At 38.2% G+C, this 16,841-nt stretch overlaps 1 protein-coding gene across 3 annotated transcripts; it reads right to left on the bottom strand.

The window, feature by feature from the left end:
- Positions 1-554: 554 nt before the first annotated feature.
- On the bottom strand, positions 555-16,837 carry LOC5502648 (solute carrier organic anion transporter family member 4A1). Of its 3 annotated transcripts, none has more exons than XM_032370916.2 (10): positions 16,733-16,837; positions 8,307-8,474; positions 6,648-7,216; positions 6,056-6,201; positions 5,559-5,776; positions 4,133-4,349; positions 3,513-3,657; positions 2,803-2,978; positions 2,056-2,270; positions 555-1,904 (listed from the first exon to the last, which is right to left on the bottom strand). In XM_032370916.2, the coding sequence occupies exons 2-10, from the start codon at positions 8,434-8,436 to the stop codon at positions 1,666-1,668; spliced, it is 2,055 nt and encodes a 684-aa protein (XP_032226807.1). In that variant the 5' UTR covers positions 8,437-8,474; positions 16,733-16,837; the 3' UTR covers positions 555-1,665. The 3 variants fall into 3 exon arrangements, with proteins under 3 accessions (XP_032226807.1, XP_032226806.1, XP_048585067.1); XM_032370915.2 differs by lacking the exon at positions 16,733-16,837 and adding an exon at positions 14,873-15,044; XM_048729110.1 differs by lacking the exon at positions 16,733-16,837 and adding an exon at positions 10,188-10,205.
- Between the last annotated feature and the right edge of the window lie 4 nt (positions 16,838-16,841).

Here is a 16,841-nt window from a genome sequence, read left to right as displayed (position 1 = left end):
TATTTCATACATATTTAGGTACATGTAAAACTTGCATTCATGTAAAAAAACACAAAAAAAAACACAATACATTCGCTCTGAAAAGTCTGCCGCCCCTGAAAAGTATAAATTTGGCTGTGCAGATCTTTAGCAAGGGTTTTGAGCATGGAAGGGGTGTTTTCTTTAGCTCGTCTTAGCTCTTGGTACTCAATCTTCCCTTTTTACAGAGAGTTGGGCATTGTGTAGCTGTTAGGCAGGTCTAGGGACCAAGTTATTGCCTCCCTGATAAAATGAGGGTACCTTTTGCATCACACAGTTCCCTTGATAGGACTCTATAGAAGAGCTTTGTATGGAGCAAGATGGGAGAATGATTGTGTAACAATGAAGTGTAACAATGAAGTGTAACAATGAAGTGTAACAATGAAGTGTAACAATGAAGTCATAGCTATATTCAAGTGAAGACAATAGGGGCAAGTGAGAAGAAAGTAATTGTATTTGAATAAGTTTTTAACTTTATTGCTGCTCTAGCAAGAATGATGACAATAAAAGGATAAATAGAAGAAGAAAAAACAAAGTAGCTTCTCAGTTTTATTTTTAAATCAGTTTTAAAATTATAGTTGCACACTAGAAAGATTTTTTTATGGTTCTTCATACTCGAAGAAGTCTTTATATTAACTACACTTTGAACAATCCTCTATTTTCCTAGTCAGGCATTTTCCAATTACAAAAAAAATTGATGAAAGTAAGGAGTATACGAATACTTAAACCAATTTCACAATAAAAGAATAAAAAATCTTTATAAGAATACACATTAGAATACTAAGAAATACTGTAAAGTTGCCCCTAGTGTCCTATCTTTATTTTCCCTGGCAACCTGTTGGTTTTAAATAAATAAATAAGACACCTACTGCACTATACTACACGTAAATTATTAACTTGAACTGTGCTTCTTTTTTCATTGATAATTTACTATCATAAATAGTAGAAATCCTTGTAAAAGTCCATTAATAAAATCCACATGGACTGTAACTTATTCATGTGTATTGCTGTGATATTAACCTGCTAGCCAGCTTTTCAGTGGGTTTATTCAGAAATTACTATTTTCAGAGTTTAATAACAAAACCCCAAAACAGTAATTTCCGAATAAACCCACTGGAAAGCAGGCTACTGTGTTATTTACTTGCATCAATTTATCTATGATTCAGCTATCTTTTATGCAATGTTAGAACCAAAAAATTAACTAGATACCATTATAAAAATATTGAAAGTTTAAATGAATGGCTTATTTTGCAATGAAACAAAAACAATTTCATTACAATTGAGTTTTCATGGAAAAGTTTTTTTAAAAACCCACAATAATAATAATAACAATAAAAAATTAAAACCCCAATTTAATTCATTTTTTTTCTGTATAAATTCATTCTGTGTACAATGTGAAAAAGACACTAAAACAATTCAATGTGAGAATGTGTGATGTCTACTGCCCTTTTTGCCACACAGATTCAAGGCTGCAATATTTTGTTATCAATTTCTCATATCTACAAACACATCAGCTTTCTTTGGATTTCTCTTTCTGAGCTCTCTTCTCAACTAGTGTAATGAATGTCATACAATGAATTTCATTCTAAATTCTTGAAGATTTTTACTCCAACCTTCGGTGAATTGTGTTTATGAAAACCCTATTATCTACATTGATGTTTCATGTTGAATGAGTGGGTTGACTGGATCTATCAGGAGTCTGCCAGTAAACCCCACCATAGGAAGATCATTAGAGGCTGTTGAAACTTCCTCTCGTCTACCAATAATGCCTGGCACGGGAGAAGTTATTCCTGAGAAAGAGTTATTTTGTCTTTCCTCTGCAGCTTCTTTGTCTTCACGCCTTTTGATGCAGTAATAGGAGCAAAAGTACAGCAGGGTTGAAACAACTGCAAGAAAACAAGTAGAACAATGCTACATAAGATTCAGTCATCCTTAACCTTGCTGCAAACATCAGCAAGAATTGTGTACTTTTTATTGGAAAAGACATTTCTGTCAAAGGTCATTGTAAAGATGCCATGGAAATTGTAGATAACATACCTTGAAAGAATAACCCACAGGCAATGAGTAGGTAACTGAGTAGCTCATTGTTGTATTCAAGACAACTCCCTCTACTGCCACACGAGTCCTCCCACAACGTGCATGTCCGATCAATGAAGGTGCCAAACAAGACAGGACCCGGCACCGAGCCAAACACGCTTAAAAATAGCCATTGCAGACCAAGAGCATATGTACGCTGGTTATCTGGTACACACCTGGAAGAAAGAGTACATTTATTTATTACTTTCACTATTGATGGAGAGAGAGGCCAGATTGGGTGGGCGAAAAGCCCACCTGTGGCTTGGTCGATGGCTGGATGGGGAAGGATCAAGCAAGAGACTGGATAAAAAGGTTAGACTGCTGATTGATCATTGGGGATTCAAGGAACAGAGCCACAGGTGTTACAAAATCCAAACAATTGTTGGGATGCTTCCAAGAGGAGCTGTGATGATAAAAATGACAAAGAAAATCCTAAATGATGCACATAAAACTAAGAAGTACATCATCTTGTTTTACGCTTTGTGTGTTTTATTTTTTCGCGCGTTTTGCATCCTGGATGTTATTTTTAGTTATCATTGCAGAATGACTTTAGTGACAAGTTCGAAATTCGATGCGGTCTCATCGGTTTTAAAATTTCCCTTTTAAGCACAAAAGCAAGCGTGCGTACTGCAAATTTTGTCATGCGATTGGACACTTAGATAACTAAAACAAAATCCCTCCTTATCCCTTACATTCAATGATACTCACCTAAGTACGACAGTCTTGTTAGGTGTGGCATTCATAAAGTTCGCGACGAGCAGCACTAATGCACCAAGCATGAACGGCACTAGATTTTTACAGTCACGATCACACACTCCCTTCTTAGCGAACCCGAACTCTGTGCCTTCCACTGCGGGTTGGATGCATAGACATTTGTCGAACTCCTGCGTGAGAAAAGACAAAACGTCATTAGTGAAAAACTGAAAAGGATCGCGATGACTAGAACAATTGACTTGGAATTATATGCTGTATTGGACAGTGCGTAAACCAACTGCGACAAATATAGAAGCGCTTTTTATGCTTTCTGAGACTTGTCGAGCGTTGAAGACTAAGAAGATTTTCGGGCGCTTTCCAAAACTTTGTGATCGCTTCCGATTCTTGAAAGCAGGTCGATTATGTCCTTCGACGCTTGCAGAAACAACAGAGTCGAAATAATTTAACTGCCTCGGTGATTATTCATAACATCTACGAGTAGCACCTTAATCTCTTTCTAACTACGGAGTAATGCTGTCGTTTGATGTCGGTCTTTTTATTAAGCTTAAACTTCGTATTGCATCTAAATAGCGGCATTTAAGTAAAATGCATGCAAATAAAGATAAACAATCGGCTTGATTCATTTACATGTATTTGCACTGAATACGGCTCATGGATCCGATATGGATATTACGAATTTGTAACATTGACAACTCTTGTTTTACCTCTGTACCGATTCTCTTCTGACAGCCGGCGTAACAGGGCGAGAAGTACGTGATCTTATCCACACCACACACCGGAAAGTAATCCGTGCTTGAACACTGACATCCCACGTTACACAGAGTGGTCATGTTTGGACCAGTCACAGAACTAAAGGCAAGTAGCGTCATTAGTAGAAGCACCGTGCAAACTGCACCAACATCGACCAGTATCATGCTTTTCTTCGTTCTCTTAACGAGCACTTGAAAAAGCATGACAGCAACGCGGGTCGGAAAGAAACCTGCTCGCGCCGGTGACCTTATTTCCGTATCTTCTTTGGTAAAAGGATGTAAAACTGTAGAAAGGTCCGTAACATTTCCAAGAAGCAGAAACCAGGCCATCCTACTGAACTTTGACCAATCGGAATTTTAAAACAATCACGTTTTAAAATAAATCCATCAAACCAATCAAAAGCGATAGTGCGGCAAGTTTGAAAAGCGTTAGTGTTATAAGCGTGGGAACACTGCGACCAGTTTGAATGGATCGCCATACGATACAAAATTTTCTTCCAATTTCAAAGCATGGCACGTTTTCCCGAGTCCATACTGCAAGAGCAGATAAACGCCATGATAAATCGCCAACTTACTTATTTCCATAGGGCGCATTTATGCCCGCGATCTGACTTGTTTTGCAGCCCGGTATAAGGAATGTGAGCACGCCCCATGTGCCAATGAACTGAAAGATGAAGCAGTAGCGTGCCGCCGTGCGACACGATCTGCGCAGATCTGTGCGCTTGACGAGGTAACTTCCCAGGAAAATACCGCCCGCGGTCCCTGGGATGATGATCACTCCAGACAGAATACCTATAGACCAATCACAGCGCGAGCACGTGATGAGTATGTAGTTAGCATGTGACGAGAACTTGATATGTAAGGGGAGCGCACGTTGAGCACGCGATATGCATGCTGCAAGCACGTGGTGGGGTCGTGTTTAGTACGCGTTGAGCACGTGTTTAACGCGGTGAGCACGTGACAAATCATAGATCCGACGCGCGCACGAATATCCAATCAGAAAGCAGCAAATAGGAGCCAGCGAAGTGCAACCCAAATGTCCCACAAAAGTCCCACAAATTGTACAACATGTCGGATACGGACAGTGAGTCCTTCTCGAACTTATCTAAAATACAGATGTTTTTAGGGTTTTTTCTGCGACTTGGGAACTTGGATGATGGAAACTTGTCTTGTTGTCCAAGCTTGGTGAAAATCTTGGACAAGATAACTACGAGTTCGAATGTTGAATTGAAACTGAACGAATCCAGCTCAAAATACAAAAACTTGGAATTGATAAGACAAAGCGGTGCTCTTTCGGTAGGTACATCGTGTCTATGTGTTTTCAAAGCTATTTTCGTCAACTTGCAGTGATTTAAGTGCGGGGGAAATCAGAAGAGAAAGCCGAATTCGCTGTTTACGACCGACTTCTAACTACAAGTTTTATCGGCAAACGTCAAGATTTACAGTTAAATACAAACGGCAGTTTCATTCTTATATGTAATTGAAGTAACCTAGGTAATATCAAACACAAGTTCAATGGTAGGACTTGAACTGATCTTGTAAGTGGTTTGTTTGCTTTTTGTTTTTCGTTTCTTCGTAGTAAATTTTACGTGTTTTTCTACAATTTGAGTCCCAACTCTACACTTAATGTGGCCGGTCAAAAAAAGCTAGCACTTTCTATGCTGACCGGAAAATGCTTATTTGCTTGTCAAGATTCACATAAAAATATGTCAAAGCAATTTTTTTCCGCCGTCGATTGCCGACTTTTTGTGGGACATTTGTGGAACCACATGGCTGTTATTGCATCATCTCTTTCCTGATTGGCTATTCGTGCGCGCGTGATTGACATGTCGGATCTATGAAAACAAATCAGTCACAATTCAAAATTCATACGTACACAGTCTGGCGTGGGCTTCTGAGTATATTAACGTGTTGTTAGAGTGCATATGCATGCGAACCAAATTGAGAGCGTATTAATAAGTGTGGCTTGTAATTGTGTGCGCTTGAGCGTGTACCGCTTACCAGCTGTGGAGGAGGGCTCGCCAAACTGAGACTGGATGAACTTAGAGATGAACGGGCCCAGCCCGGTCGCGATAAGTGCAGTCGCAGAGAGCGCTAGAGTGTTGCAGATGAACGTGCCGTTCGTGAGTAATGCCTTGGTCGCAGGGAAAAGATCTTTGAGTCGACCTTGAATGTGCTCGTCACGTGGGGGAAGAAGACCCTCCTTGATCGCGCGCGCCCTGAAACGATTTAAAATAGAATATAAACCCAAAGCTGACTTCTTAACAGTAGAATTCTGTAACGTGGGGTAATAGCTAAAGACCCTGTGATCGCACGCGCGACTCACACAAAGCACCCATTCTTATTTAAGCGAGTAATCATGAATAAAGTATCAGATTTGTGGATGGTGAATTCCTTTTTAATTCCCTAGTAAAATGACAGTAACAAAAGAGTGGCATCCTTATACTATTAATAAGTTAAACCGAGGTACTGGTCAAACAATAGGCTTGTGATGATACCTTATTTCTCGCGCACCAGGCATCTCTCGCGGGTAACCCAGTAACGCGATGGCAGAGAGCAACAGAAGCAGCCCACCGAAGAAGTACCCCAGCCACCACGCCCCGATCCAGCGGGGATCATCTGGTGTGAGAGTCATTCCAGGGGGCTAATAAAGGCAACACATAGGTTCAACGTCAGTCTAGCATGGGGTCAATATGATGAAACATTAGGCAAGGTAGGCTTAATGGGGTTTTTGAAGGTAAAGCATGGGTTCATAGTAAGGTTACACAGCTTGTAGCATGAGGCTTAGCACGTGCCGTGAGATGATGCACACGGTTTAGTATAACAAGGCATAACAAAGGCTATTGTACCTTTAGGGTCAGCGTCAGTAAAGAATAGGGTTAATTTGACAGTGTGCTGCTATTTTAGATAACACACTGGACAAGGTTCAATAATTTAGTAAATCCAGCATAAGAAAATGCTGCAAGCACCTAACTGACATGCGTCCACTAAGTAAAGTATTACCTTGTCAGAGGCCAAAAAAAAAAAAATAAATAAATAAATAATCTTTCTGACACACCCACAGGGTGTAACAGGTAACTTCTAACTAACCTGAATCAAGTCTACCCATATGTTAAGCAGTGATCCGCCAGCCACGTATCCAATTCCTGGTCCAAAAAACGTTGCGATAAACCATACGCCCAGGTACATGGGCGCTGATTTAGGATCGACATTCTCGTCAATGTACGATGGGCCTAGAGTGAATAGGGGCGTTGTTCCTGCTCCTAGCAGTAACTTGGCTCCTATAAACACGAACATGTACTTCCAGTCCGAGTTCGAGACCACGTTAGTGCAGACCTCATCTGTTCTACTTGTCGTTGAGTTCCTGATTAAGCAGAGGTCGCCTCCCTCATTGATACGCTCGAATTCAACCGGGAGGTATTTGCCGATGAGCACGTGTGGAAGCGCGAAAAGCAAGCAGCCCAGGCTCGTTACTAGCGCTCCAAAGCCCAGCCAGCGAGCTTTGTGCCTGTGGCCGCCGTAGTAGCTGATGAAGATGATTAGAAACAGTGTAGATACGTCATTGGCTGCTACTATCAAGCCCGTTTGCTTGCTGCTTAACTTGAAGCGTTTTTCTAACGCTGTCAGGCCCGCAGCTGTGAAACCATTGGCTGTCATGCCTGGAATACAAAACGTTAAAACAATGTAAAATTTAATTTCATATTAATTAAAGTAAATTTTAACACGATTTTCATAAGTTAAGTGGTGCAATCGAGTTTGAGAAAGTTAAGAGCTTTTCATCATGGCAGAGCGCTTTTTTTTCTAAATTAAGTACAGCAAATAGGTAGAGATATGTTCAAACAATGTCATTCATTCACGTTATTCGATAGAAATGGAGAATGCTTAACAGGGTGCTCTAGCCATGATGAACAATCCTGCCCTGACCTTCCTTTTAGCCTTTGCGCCGTGAATCATCGAGGATTACCGCGCCGCAAACGATTTTGGCTATGTAAGCGATTGCTACAAAGAAACACTAAGAGCGCATGTCCTTGTGTATAGAGGATTTTTCAAGGGCACACATAACAAGGGACCTACACCAGAGTTCAAGCCATGGCTGCAGATTTTATTTGCGCCGAAAGAGGTCTTTCTAATAGGAGTTCTTTCCCACAGATAGATTCCCATCTCCTTAATGAACTCAATTTTGTCGTTGGTATGCTATGGAGATCACATAGGCAACTCTTATCCCGCATGAAAATACTCGAAATCTAAGAAAAGCGAGAAATGTCGCGTGCTTTCGAAATAGATACAATAATTACCTGAAAGAAATAGAACAAATAGAAAGGAATTGCATGATTACCAGTAACCAAATTAGTTAGTCATATCGGTTCGAGTTCCATTCTATATATTATGCATATATCATGCACATGACATAATTTATGACAATTATTAAAGAAACATATGGCAACAAGCCGCGATAATTTTTAAGTCAATTAGATTCGTCTGGGGTAATTTTCAAGAGAGAATACTTTAGCGTCATGTGTGAGGAATTATTTCTCTGAAAAATATAAATAAAATAAAACATGCACGAGATGGAGCGCTTGGAAATAAAATCTCCAGTTGGAAAAAATTAAACGGTAGCTTGTAGAACTCTGTACAACAAAACGTTTAATAATAATCTCTTTAGAAACAAAAACACGAAGAACTGACCCAGTTCAAAAGTTCCAAAGCTGTAACCATACTGTTTGGTATATTTACGCTCGAAGTGTTTACCTTGCATGAAGGAGTATATAGTTAGGAAGACAAGAAACCATTTTGGCGTATTGAGCTTTTGTAGAAATTTCGGCGTGAAAGAGCGCCAACCACATGTTAGCTCCTGTTCTTTGTGATCATCGTCGTCCATGACAGGGTCTCTTGCTCACGGTGTTAGGCTAAACATTGCTGGAAGAAAAGAAAAACAGCTAGCGTCAACAAAAGATAATTACTTGAAACCTCTCATTAATAAAACATAAGTAACCTGGACATTTGGCATTAAGTATTTTAAATTTTCATTGTCATTTAAGGTGGTAAGGAAGATATTTAGCCATAATAGAACAAAATGTTTTTTGTGTCTGTAAACTGGAAATGAAGCATAAAAAATTTCGATCGCAGCCGAGAAAAAGAAACCGCGCATACATAAACATTTAGCATTTCTAGATTTAGGTAATTAGATTGAGTACCTGAAAGCGAGTTTTTGCCGAACGAAAGTCACCCTATATAGAGTGATAACACTACTTACATGACATCGAGAAAAACGATTTTCGTCAATTATTCAATTGCGTTTCAAATTAGCAAGCCGGAAATTATGCCTGGACATTTATCATCAAAGTTTTAATGATAAGGTAATTTTCAAAATGAAAACTGACAGTTCATGTTTTCATCCTTTTAAAAATAATTGCAACCGTTTCAAGGCTATTTTCTTGTTTGTAAATGTGAGAGGTTTTGGTTTGACGAGTTTAAACTGAAGGGCAATTTAATTGCGAAGGAGAAGAAAGTCCCCTAGCTTGAGTAATGATCGACAGATTATACGAGCGAACTCATGCACACACCGGTTCAAAGATTATCAGACAGATAGAAAAAAATCGGAAACAGAAAATACATGTAGTATGTAAGTAGTATAAAGTACGGGTGAATAAAAAGTTATTGAGGTATAAGTCGTACGGTGAAAGAGTGAAAATGTTCATCAATTTCAGAATCTCCATTTATCGGGATTCTCGGAGCCGGCTGCGAGTTTCAGGGAATTTCCCAATAGATAAAAAAAAAAGCCAGATTCAGCCTTTTGAACTAGTGTAAACGTGTCAACAACATACCGTTTTCCAACAAAAAATGCTTTTGTCCCATCAACATTTTTGTCGAAAATGAGAAAAAGCGCTATTAATCATTATCGCAGTGGTAACGAAATCTAGTTCACAATTATACGAAAGGGATTAGACCTGATATGCACCATACCGAAGCGAATAAATAAATGCAAAATAGCCTTTTCGAAATAGTCAGCTTCTTAAAGAGAAGACAAGAGCCTCAGGCTACACAAGAAACAAAAAAAAAATAAAAATACAAAACCCAGACAAAAACAAGAACGTCCCGTATTAACATACTGCTTCAAAAGAGAGAGCCCTTCACAAATATTCTTGACCTCAACTGTTTTCTGTGACATCTACAGTAAATACATGGAAAAAAAATTCTGTTAACACACGTTTGCAATCAGACAGAAGAGTCAGCAAGCCAATTAACACAACGAAAAACAAAAAAACTACTTACTGCATTTAGAGAAATAGAATGTGGATGAACGATTCCACTATGTTTTTATATCTTATCAACCGTGACCTCCGTTTTAGGATTTTGAGAAATTTTGGAAATCATACTCTGTACGTTGTTAAGCAACCGGTTAGAAAAGTGATACAAAGATACAAAAACAACTACAAGAATGGCGTGGCGAAAATCATGTTAGTCATACGAGTAATATTGAGTCAATAATTATGTCAAAAGAATATTTTTGCTTGAAGGTTGATTGAAGTCTAGGTTGCTACGGGTAGATTGTTTTGGGTTTTCAATTATTATTTTCTCAATGAAAAGTTGCAAACAGTCGCAAATTATTAAAAGTTTCCTTCCACCTACCCTCTCAAAACTTTGCTGTTTAACACAAGATTTCAAACCAATTGTCAAGCAAGAACGTAAAAATGAAGAATACTTAAAATGTGCCGACTTAGAAATAAGCTGTGAACACCTTTTAGCTGGTTTGTTGTTTAGAAGATCATCGGCTAGTCGGGTAATAAACTCGGAAAACGCGTTGTCCCTAGAGTCAATAATTAATCGGTGGTAAACCAATCACTGTTATATTTTACAAAACCAGATGAAAAGACCGGATGGCTACCGTCAAATACAAGAAAAAATAACATGGGCCCGGTTCCTCGAAAGCAGGTTAGCGCTTATCCACGGATAAATATGGTTATCGAGACATTTGATTGGATAACAACCTAATTTATCTCTTGGTTAGCGTTAACCTGCTTTCCAGGAACCCGGCCCAGGAAGTAATCAATCAACCGGGAGAGAAAACAGAAAACGTTGAGCCTGCGAATATAATTTAATTTAATAATTTTGTTTAATCAAACAATAGGTATCTTGACAAAGGAAGAAATTCAACACAATTTATTTGGATAGTCTAAGAATAACAATAAATATGTATAAACAAAGAAATAACAACAAAACAAGGAACAATGTATGGAAATACATCGTTTCAAAAATTGAATGAACTTCTTTTGTAAAGGGCATGATGACAATCGTTCAGAATCAGTTTAAAATGCCTGAAATGGGTTTATTGGTAACCAAAGAGACCGTATAGTTGATATTTTTTTTTGCGTTAATTTATCTTTTGGGCTTTGCGAAAATTCATCTTTTGGGATTTGTCATAGGGGTTTTTTTTTTCGTTCCAAAATGGCAGCTTCATGTTTTTGCTCACCCGAAACCGTCAGGGGTCGTGGTTGGTGTCGTCGATGCTTTCACGGAATTGAGGTCCATGTTTTTTCGCTCGTAAACTTCAGGACAGCTATTTTAAAACCTACTGATGGAGAGAAGCTGTTCTAATAAAATTAGGAGAGGTCGATATACAATATTCGAAGTTCCCAGGCGGATTATTTTTTTTCACAATTATTAGGGAGGAGAGATAGTTTAGAATTTTGAAAGTTTGAAAAAAATATACGTACTCTTCCCTTCTTAAAGCAACAGCGAAATTTTCAGGTGTTAAAGTACCAAGTCTAAAATTTCGAAAATAAAAGCAGGAATTCCAAAGTTTCGAAAGTTTTAGCGCTTTATCGGCTCGTAGTCCTCGAAAGTTATAGGGGATTTAATTAATGCGATCGAATTTTTCAGGGATCTTGCGGCCTTTTTCGAAAGTTTTAGGGACACTCTCGAACACATATTTTACCAAAACAAGTCATTGTCAGAGTATCCGTGTAATTATTTTATGCTAGAATTGTTGTTATTGTGTCCCCTTCTCACTTCTGAGTCTTTCATAAAGATTAAAATATGAAAAACAGTATTTGGTATGGCTTTTTTCAACACTCTGTTTCAAGATCTCAACTACTTCCAGGTTTTATTTCACTGTCAGAAAGTATGAGATAGCATAGAAAATATGTGTATTTGCATTTGCATGTTATACATTAAGTCAGATTAAGAATGTCAAATAGAATGAAAAAACTCACATACTTAGAGTCCAATATCATCTTAACGTCTGCAGATAGATTTTAGGAAAATTCACCAAGTTTTAGCCTCTAAGCTGCTATGTTTCAGAAGTTATAGCAATTTTTTCCGGAGAGGAGCTTTAAGAGCCTTCCCCCCCCCCCCCCCGACTGAATAGGGTAAATGTTTCTTTATCATGCCCCCCCCCCCCCCCTCACACACAATATTTTGAGGCCTTCATCAGCTCTGGAGTGAAAAGCTAAACTATACATTTATGCTGGTCTCATGCTAACCATTGCTCCACCCTGAGTGAAAATCTTGTGCATATATTTAGGTTGTTTGCAGGCTTTCCGTTTCTCCTATGTGGAGTGAATAGCTAGTATACACTTAAATGCTTGCTTGTTTACTATATTGCTTTATTATGCAACTCATACTATGTAGACAAAATCTAGTATACATTTCAGGTGTTTGCATGCTTCCCATTGAGGCCCATAGCCAGGGGGATCCAGGGGGTTCGGAAGAACCACCCCACACAACTTGAAGGTCTAGCCCGATGAAGAAAAATTGAGAACCACTGCAAGCTAGGATGAGCTACCTAAAAGCAAATGGTCCGCTAAAAGAAAACGGGCCTGCTTTTGCTCCTCCAGGGAGTGAAAAGCTAGTTTGCATGTTTACCATACTGCTTTTCTATGCAACTCATATTATGAAGTGAATAGCTAGTAAACATTTGGTTGCTTGCACGATTCACATTGCCCCATCATGGAGTGAATAGCTAGTATACATAAGTGCTTATGCATGCATATTATTGCTCCACCATTGACAGCTAGTAAGACCAAAGAAGATATGATACCATAGACAAACAAACTTTGGGCTAGTGTGCCAGGTTTTTTTCATGTCTGGGTGTTAAGATTATCTCTGGGATATTCCTGTGGTATTTCTCTGCCCATCAAAACCTTAATTTATTTACCAATCTGCCAAACAACAGAATTTTCTACTTTATATGTATCAGCCACAGTCAAAATAAGTAATTCACGAAAATTCATTCCCGGTCACATGGTCCGTTTCTTTTTTCACTTGCCCACAGACCCCTTCTATTCCCCCATGGAGGCAAGTTTCACAGACAAAACCCCAGAGAGGTGGTCCAAAACACAGATCTGCAAAGTTTTTACCCTCCTCCTTCTAATCCATTTAACAAAATTTAAGAGTCAAAATTAATTAATGTAAGATGTTGTAAAACTCTTTGTTTAGTTTAGTTTAGTGGCTTTGTCACACAAAAATACTACGGTTTACAATAGGAAATAAACAAAATAAAGAAAATAAGAAACAATGCGACAGGAGAAGAAAACAGGGCATAAGCCCCAATTGAAATTCTTTCCCAACAAATTACAAACAATAAAAATTCTAAAACGAAAATAAAAATTGAATTACATAAATTTAAGCTTTATGAAATTATGGAGGTCGGTAAAAAGCAAGTTTCTCTAAATAGTGAGTTGTCAGCTGATATCTGAAAGACGAAAGCGTAGTGCAAGATTTCATAAGTGAAGGAAGACTATTCCAAAGTTTGACAGTTCTAGGGAAATATATGATTTCCTGTAATAATTTTGGTTGTGAGTGGAAAAAAGGTGGTAATTGTTAGGATGGTAATTTCGAGTATTGTAACGGGACGTGGCTGGAGAGAGAAGGCTAGCTAAACTAATGCTCACATCACCATTTTTTATTTTAAATAACAGAACTAGATCGGTTATGTCTCTTCGATATTCTAATGGGAGGAGCTTAATAGTTTTCAGCCTTTCTGTGTATGAAACATCAGCGGGATAGTTCAAAATAAACTTGTCTATCATCTTATTTTTGTGGGTTTGTCTATGTCTCTTGTTATTTTTTTCTACATTCTAAGTCGGTCAAATGTGGGCAAGGGGATCCTTTACATGACATCTGGTATAAATACCAATGAAAATAAAGTGTTACCACATGACATACATACTGTCATAATTCTAGCACAAAAATAGAACTCCAAAAATGTATTCTCGTTCTGTGATACTATTGTAAATACAATGATTGACAAACTGACATAAGTATACTTAGGAATTGGTCAACAGTTGGTTAAAAATATCCAAAAGAGGAAATGCCACTGTTTCATTGCAGACGGTTACAGACGAATTTCAGATAAATACTACTTAAAAATTCCTATATATATATTATACAAGTTGCTTTGCTTTGAACAAAACTACAGGCTGAATTCACCAGTACTACAGGGTGAATTCACCAGTAAAAACCAAGGATAACAGAGGGTGGCTATAAATGACCAGACAGATCTTGTATCATTTAGACCAAATACAAATCTTAAACCTGTTCACTCCTTTCAATACCCCAATTCTCGCCAAGAGAATTTATTCCCCACATGTTAAGGCCCGCTTGACTTAACTATAAAAGATAAAAGGTTCAAACTTGTTTCGCTTGGTGAATTATAAATGTTTGATGGCTGAGCGTGGCTCAAAAAGAACCGAAACAACTGATTAGAATTTTCCTCTCCAGCACAAAATAGTTTTACCTTATAAAATAAATGGATTAAGAATGAATATGGAAAGCTGTCTTTTTTTCGAGCATTTTACGTTATCAAGGAAGAAGTATTTGGTAGATGGAATAACACTTCCAAAACAAAGGTCTTTCATATTTTAGAACAACCCCTGAGGTCGAAAAGACGACATCATTCAAGTATCAAGTGCTAAACAGGAAAGCAAGTTTACTGTTGCAAGGGAAACTTACTGATAAGAAAACTCTATAGAGGACCGACATCATTACATTCTTATAGAACTTTGAAATCTGAAATATTTAAATTTCAAATCTAGGTCGACGTTGCATAAATCTTACCCCAAAGATTCATAAACCCATACGGTAATATCTACATAATCTTGAAGGGTAAACCGTTTAACCAGATGTATTAAAACAGATACCCGCATTACGTTTTAGAAGAGAAGGATTGAAATAAACGTTTCCTTCTACATGCATACTGTTTGTGTTATAGTTCAAAACAAAGCGCAGTTCACAAAAAAAAAATTGACATGGGATCCAAAGTTGACAATGAATAGAAGTGTATGTTTCCTCGTTGCGATGCCCATCGCACTTACTTTGTTTACGTTGTCCTTGCGATTCATAACCACAGATCTGGAGTAAATAGCTATCCAGTAGTTTGCTCGATAACTATTTTTTTTATTGGGTTGATGTTTTGGTTTTCCGTGTACCGCTCTGTGCTCATGACTCACGCATGAGGGACTCTCAAATGTGGAATGGCGAGCCTGCGAAATAACAGCGGCTACACCGACCGGAAGTGGCAGGGATCGGTAATATCTTGTCACGTGTTGTTTGTTCATCGTGTTATAGGCCTAGACAGGGCGGGGCTTATAAGTACTTATGAGCCCCTAGCCTAGACCAGGGTCACTTTACTTATAAATAAGACCCTGCCTAGACAGATTATTCCGTCATTTTTTCGAGCATTTTAGACATCAAAGGTATTTTAGAAAAGCTCGGGAATTCTAGAGTAAAAACTAGTTTTGTTGCACGTGGTGCGAAGTGATTTTTTTTTTGTTAAAGAATGCACTCTTGTGCACTGACTAGCTCAATGGCCTCATGTCGTGCTAGCGTCCCGTCTTGGCCCGACTGGTGCCAATGTGTGTATGCTAGTGTGCTTTTAAAGTCCGTAATTTAACATTAATCTTTATACATGATTGTTATATGGCCTCACAGTTGATTTTAATTTAGCATGTACGTAAAGCTGAATGGAATAGAATTAAAAAACTGGTCTTTGGGAAGCTTTGCGATTTCTTATGCACTTTATCGAATATTTGTCATATGCCTTATTTCTTTTGAGAATTTTTTGAAAATTTAAGAAAAATTAAGAATTTTAGAAATTTTGAAAGAATTTTGGAGCCTTTGTTCATTTTATTTTCGAGAATAATACGTCTAGGCCTACATCGTCTTATATTACGTCGTAGCCCACTACCGTATCTACTCGAGACCGCAGCGGGGGAAAAGGGGACTAATATTACCAAAAGAATGCCAACTCTTTATTGCATGAATTGACTCCATTTCAAGAAAAAAAAAAATACGAAAAAACTTCCACTAGTTAAATTAGAATTTAGCATTTTACGGGGTAAATTGCATGTTCCTAGTGAACAAGTGCCTCCTAGATGCCTCACCCCAGCCCATACTATCAATCTTCCCCGACATGCATTTTTTCGGATGAAAAGCAAGCCGCATTTGGCGCATGCGCGTATGTAAGATGGAAAACCGCGAATGTGTCGAGTGGCACCTCTGAAGGAAGTCACCATTCCCCGCTTAGAGCTTCTGCTTTTCTTTTACGATTAGGCCTCATAAAAATATTTCCTTTCTGGTCGCGATTTCTTCTTCGGGAGCATGCGGGCGGGCGGTTTTTATTTTTATCTATTTCTTCTAATTCAAAAAAATTTCTTGGTAAATATATAATAAAGACATCATCATATGCTCGCTTTTTTGTGGAAAAAACGTGAAATATGTCGCGACCCTTTTCTCACGGCGGAGAAAAATGATTACTTCCAATCAGAGGCGCTTAAGACATTCAGGTCAGTGAGGAATGGTTTTCCGAGCATATCCTTCGATGAATGGCATTAGTGGAAGTCTATCTTTTTTGCCATCTCCCTATTATCTAAAAGCGTAAAACTTGCATGATTTTAAAGGTTAAATTGAGAAATAAAAAAAAAAAAAAATTGTATGCGTCATAAATTCTGGAAACGTGCGGCGACCAGAAACGACATTTTTTATGTGGCCTTATATTTTTTTTTTATTTTTACTTGAAACACTGACAAAAAAACATGTGTCGTTAGTTTTCAACTCTGCTTCGTTGAAGAAAAGTTTTACAGTCATTCATGAAAATGCAAACTGGCTCCATGACTAGTGTTGTTTTTGGGATGAGAGCTAGAGGGAGCAATACGTAAAACTCACAAGCTTTTTACCTTTTACAGCGATGCTGTTATTGTAGTGGTTAGTTCTTCCTCCTTACACAGACTCTTTTTCACGACGCATATATCGGCCGAGGACGTCTATACACTGGTTTGATTTCTA

Source organism: Nematostella vectensis, chromosome 6 (genome assembly GCF_932526225.1).
Source record: "Nematostella vectensis chromosome 6, jaNemVect1.1, whole genome shotgun sequence".
NCBI classification, from domain to species: domain Eukaryota; kingdom Metazoa; phylum Cnidaria; class Anthozoa; order Actiniaria; family Edwardsiidae; genus Nematostella; species Nematostella vectensis.
Note: the sequence above shows the minus strand (reverse complement) of the source record. Positions and strands in the feature narration are given on the sequence as shown.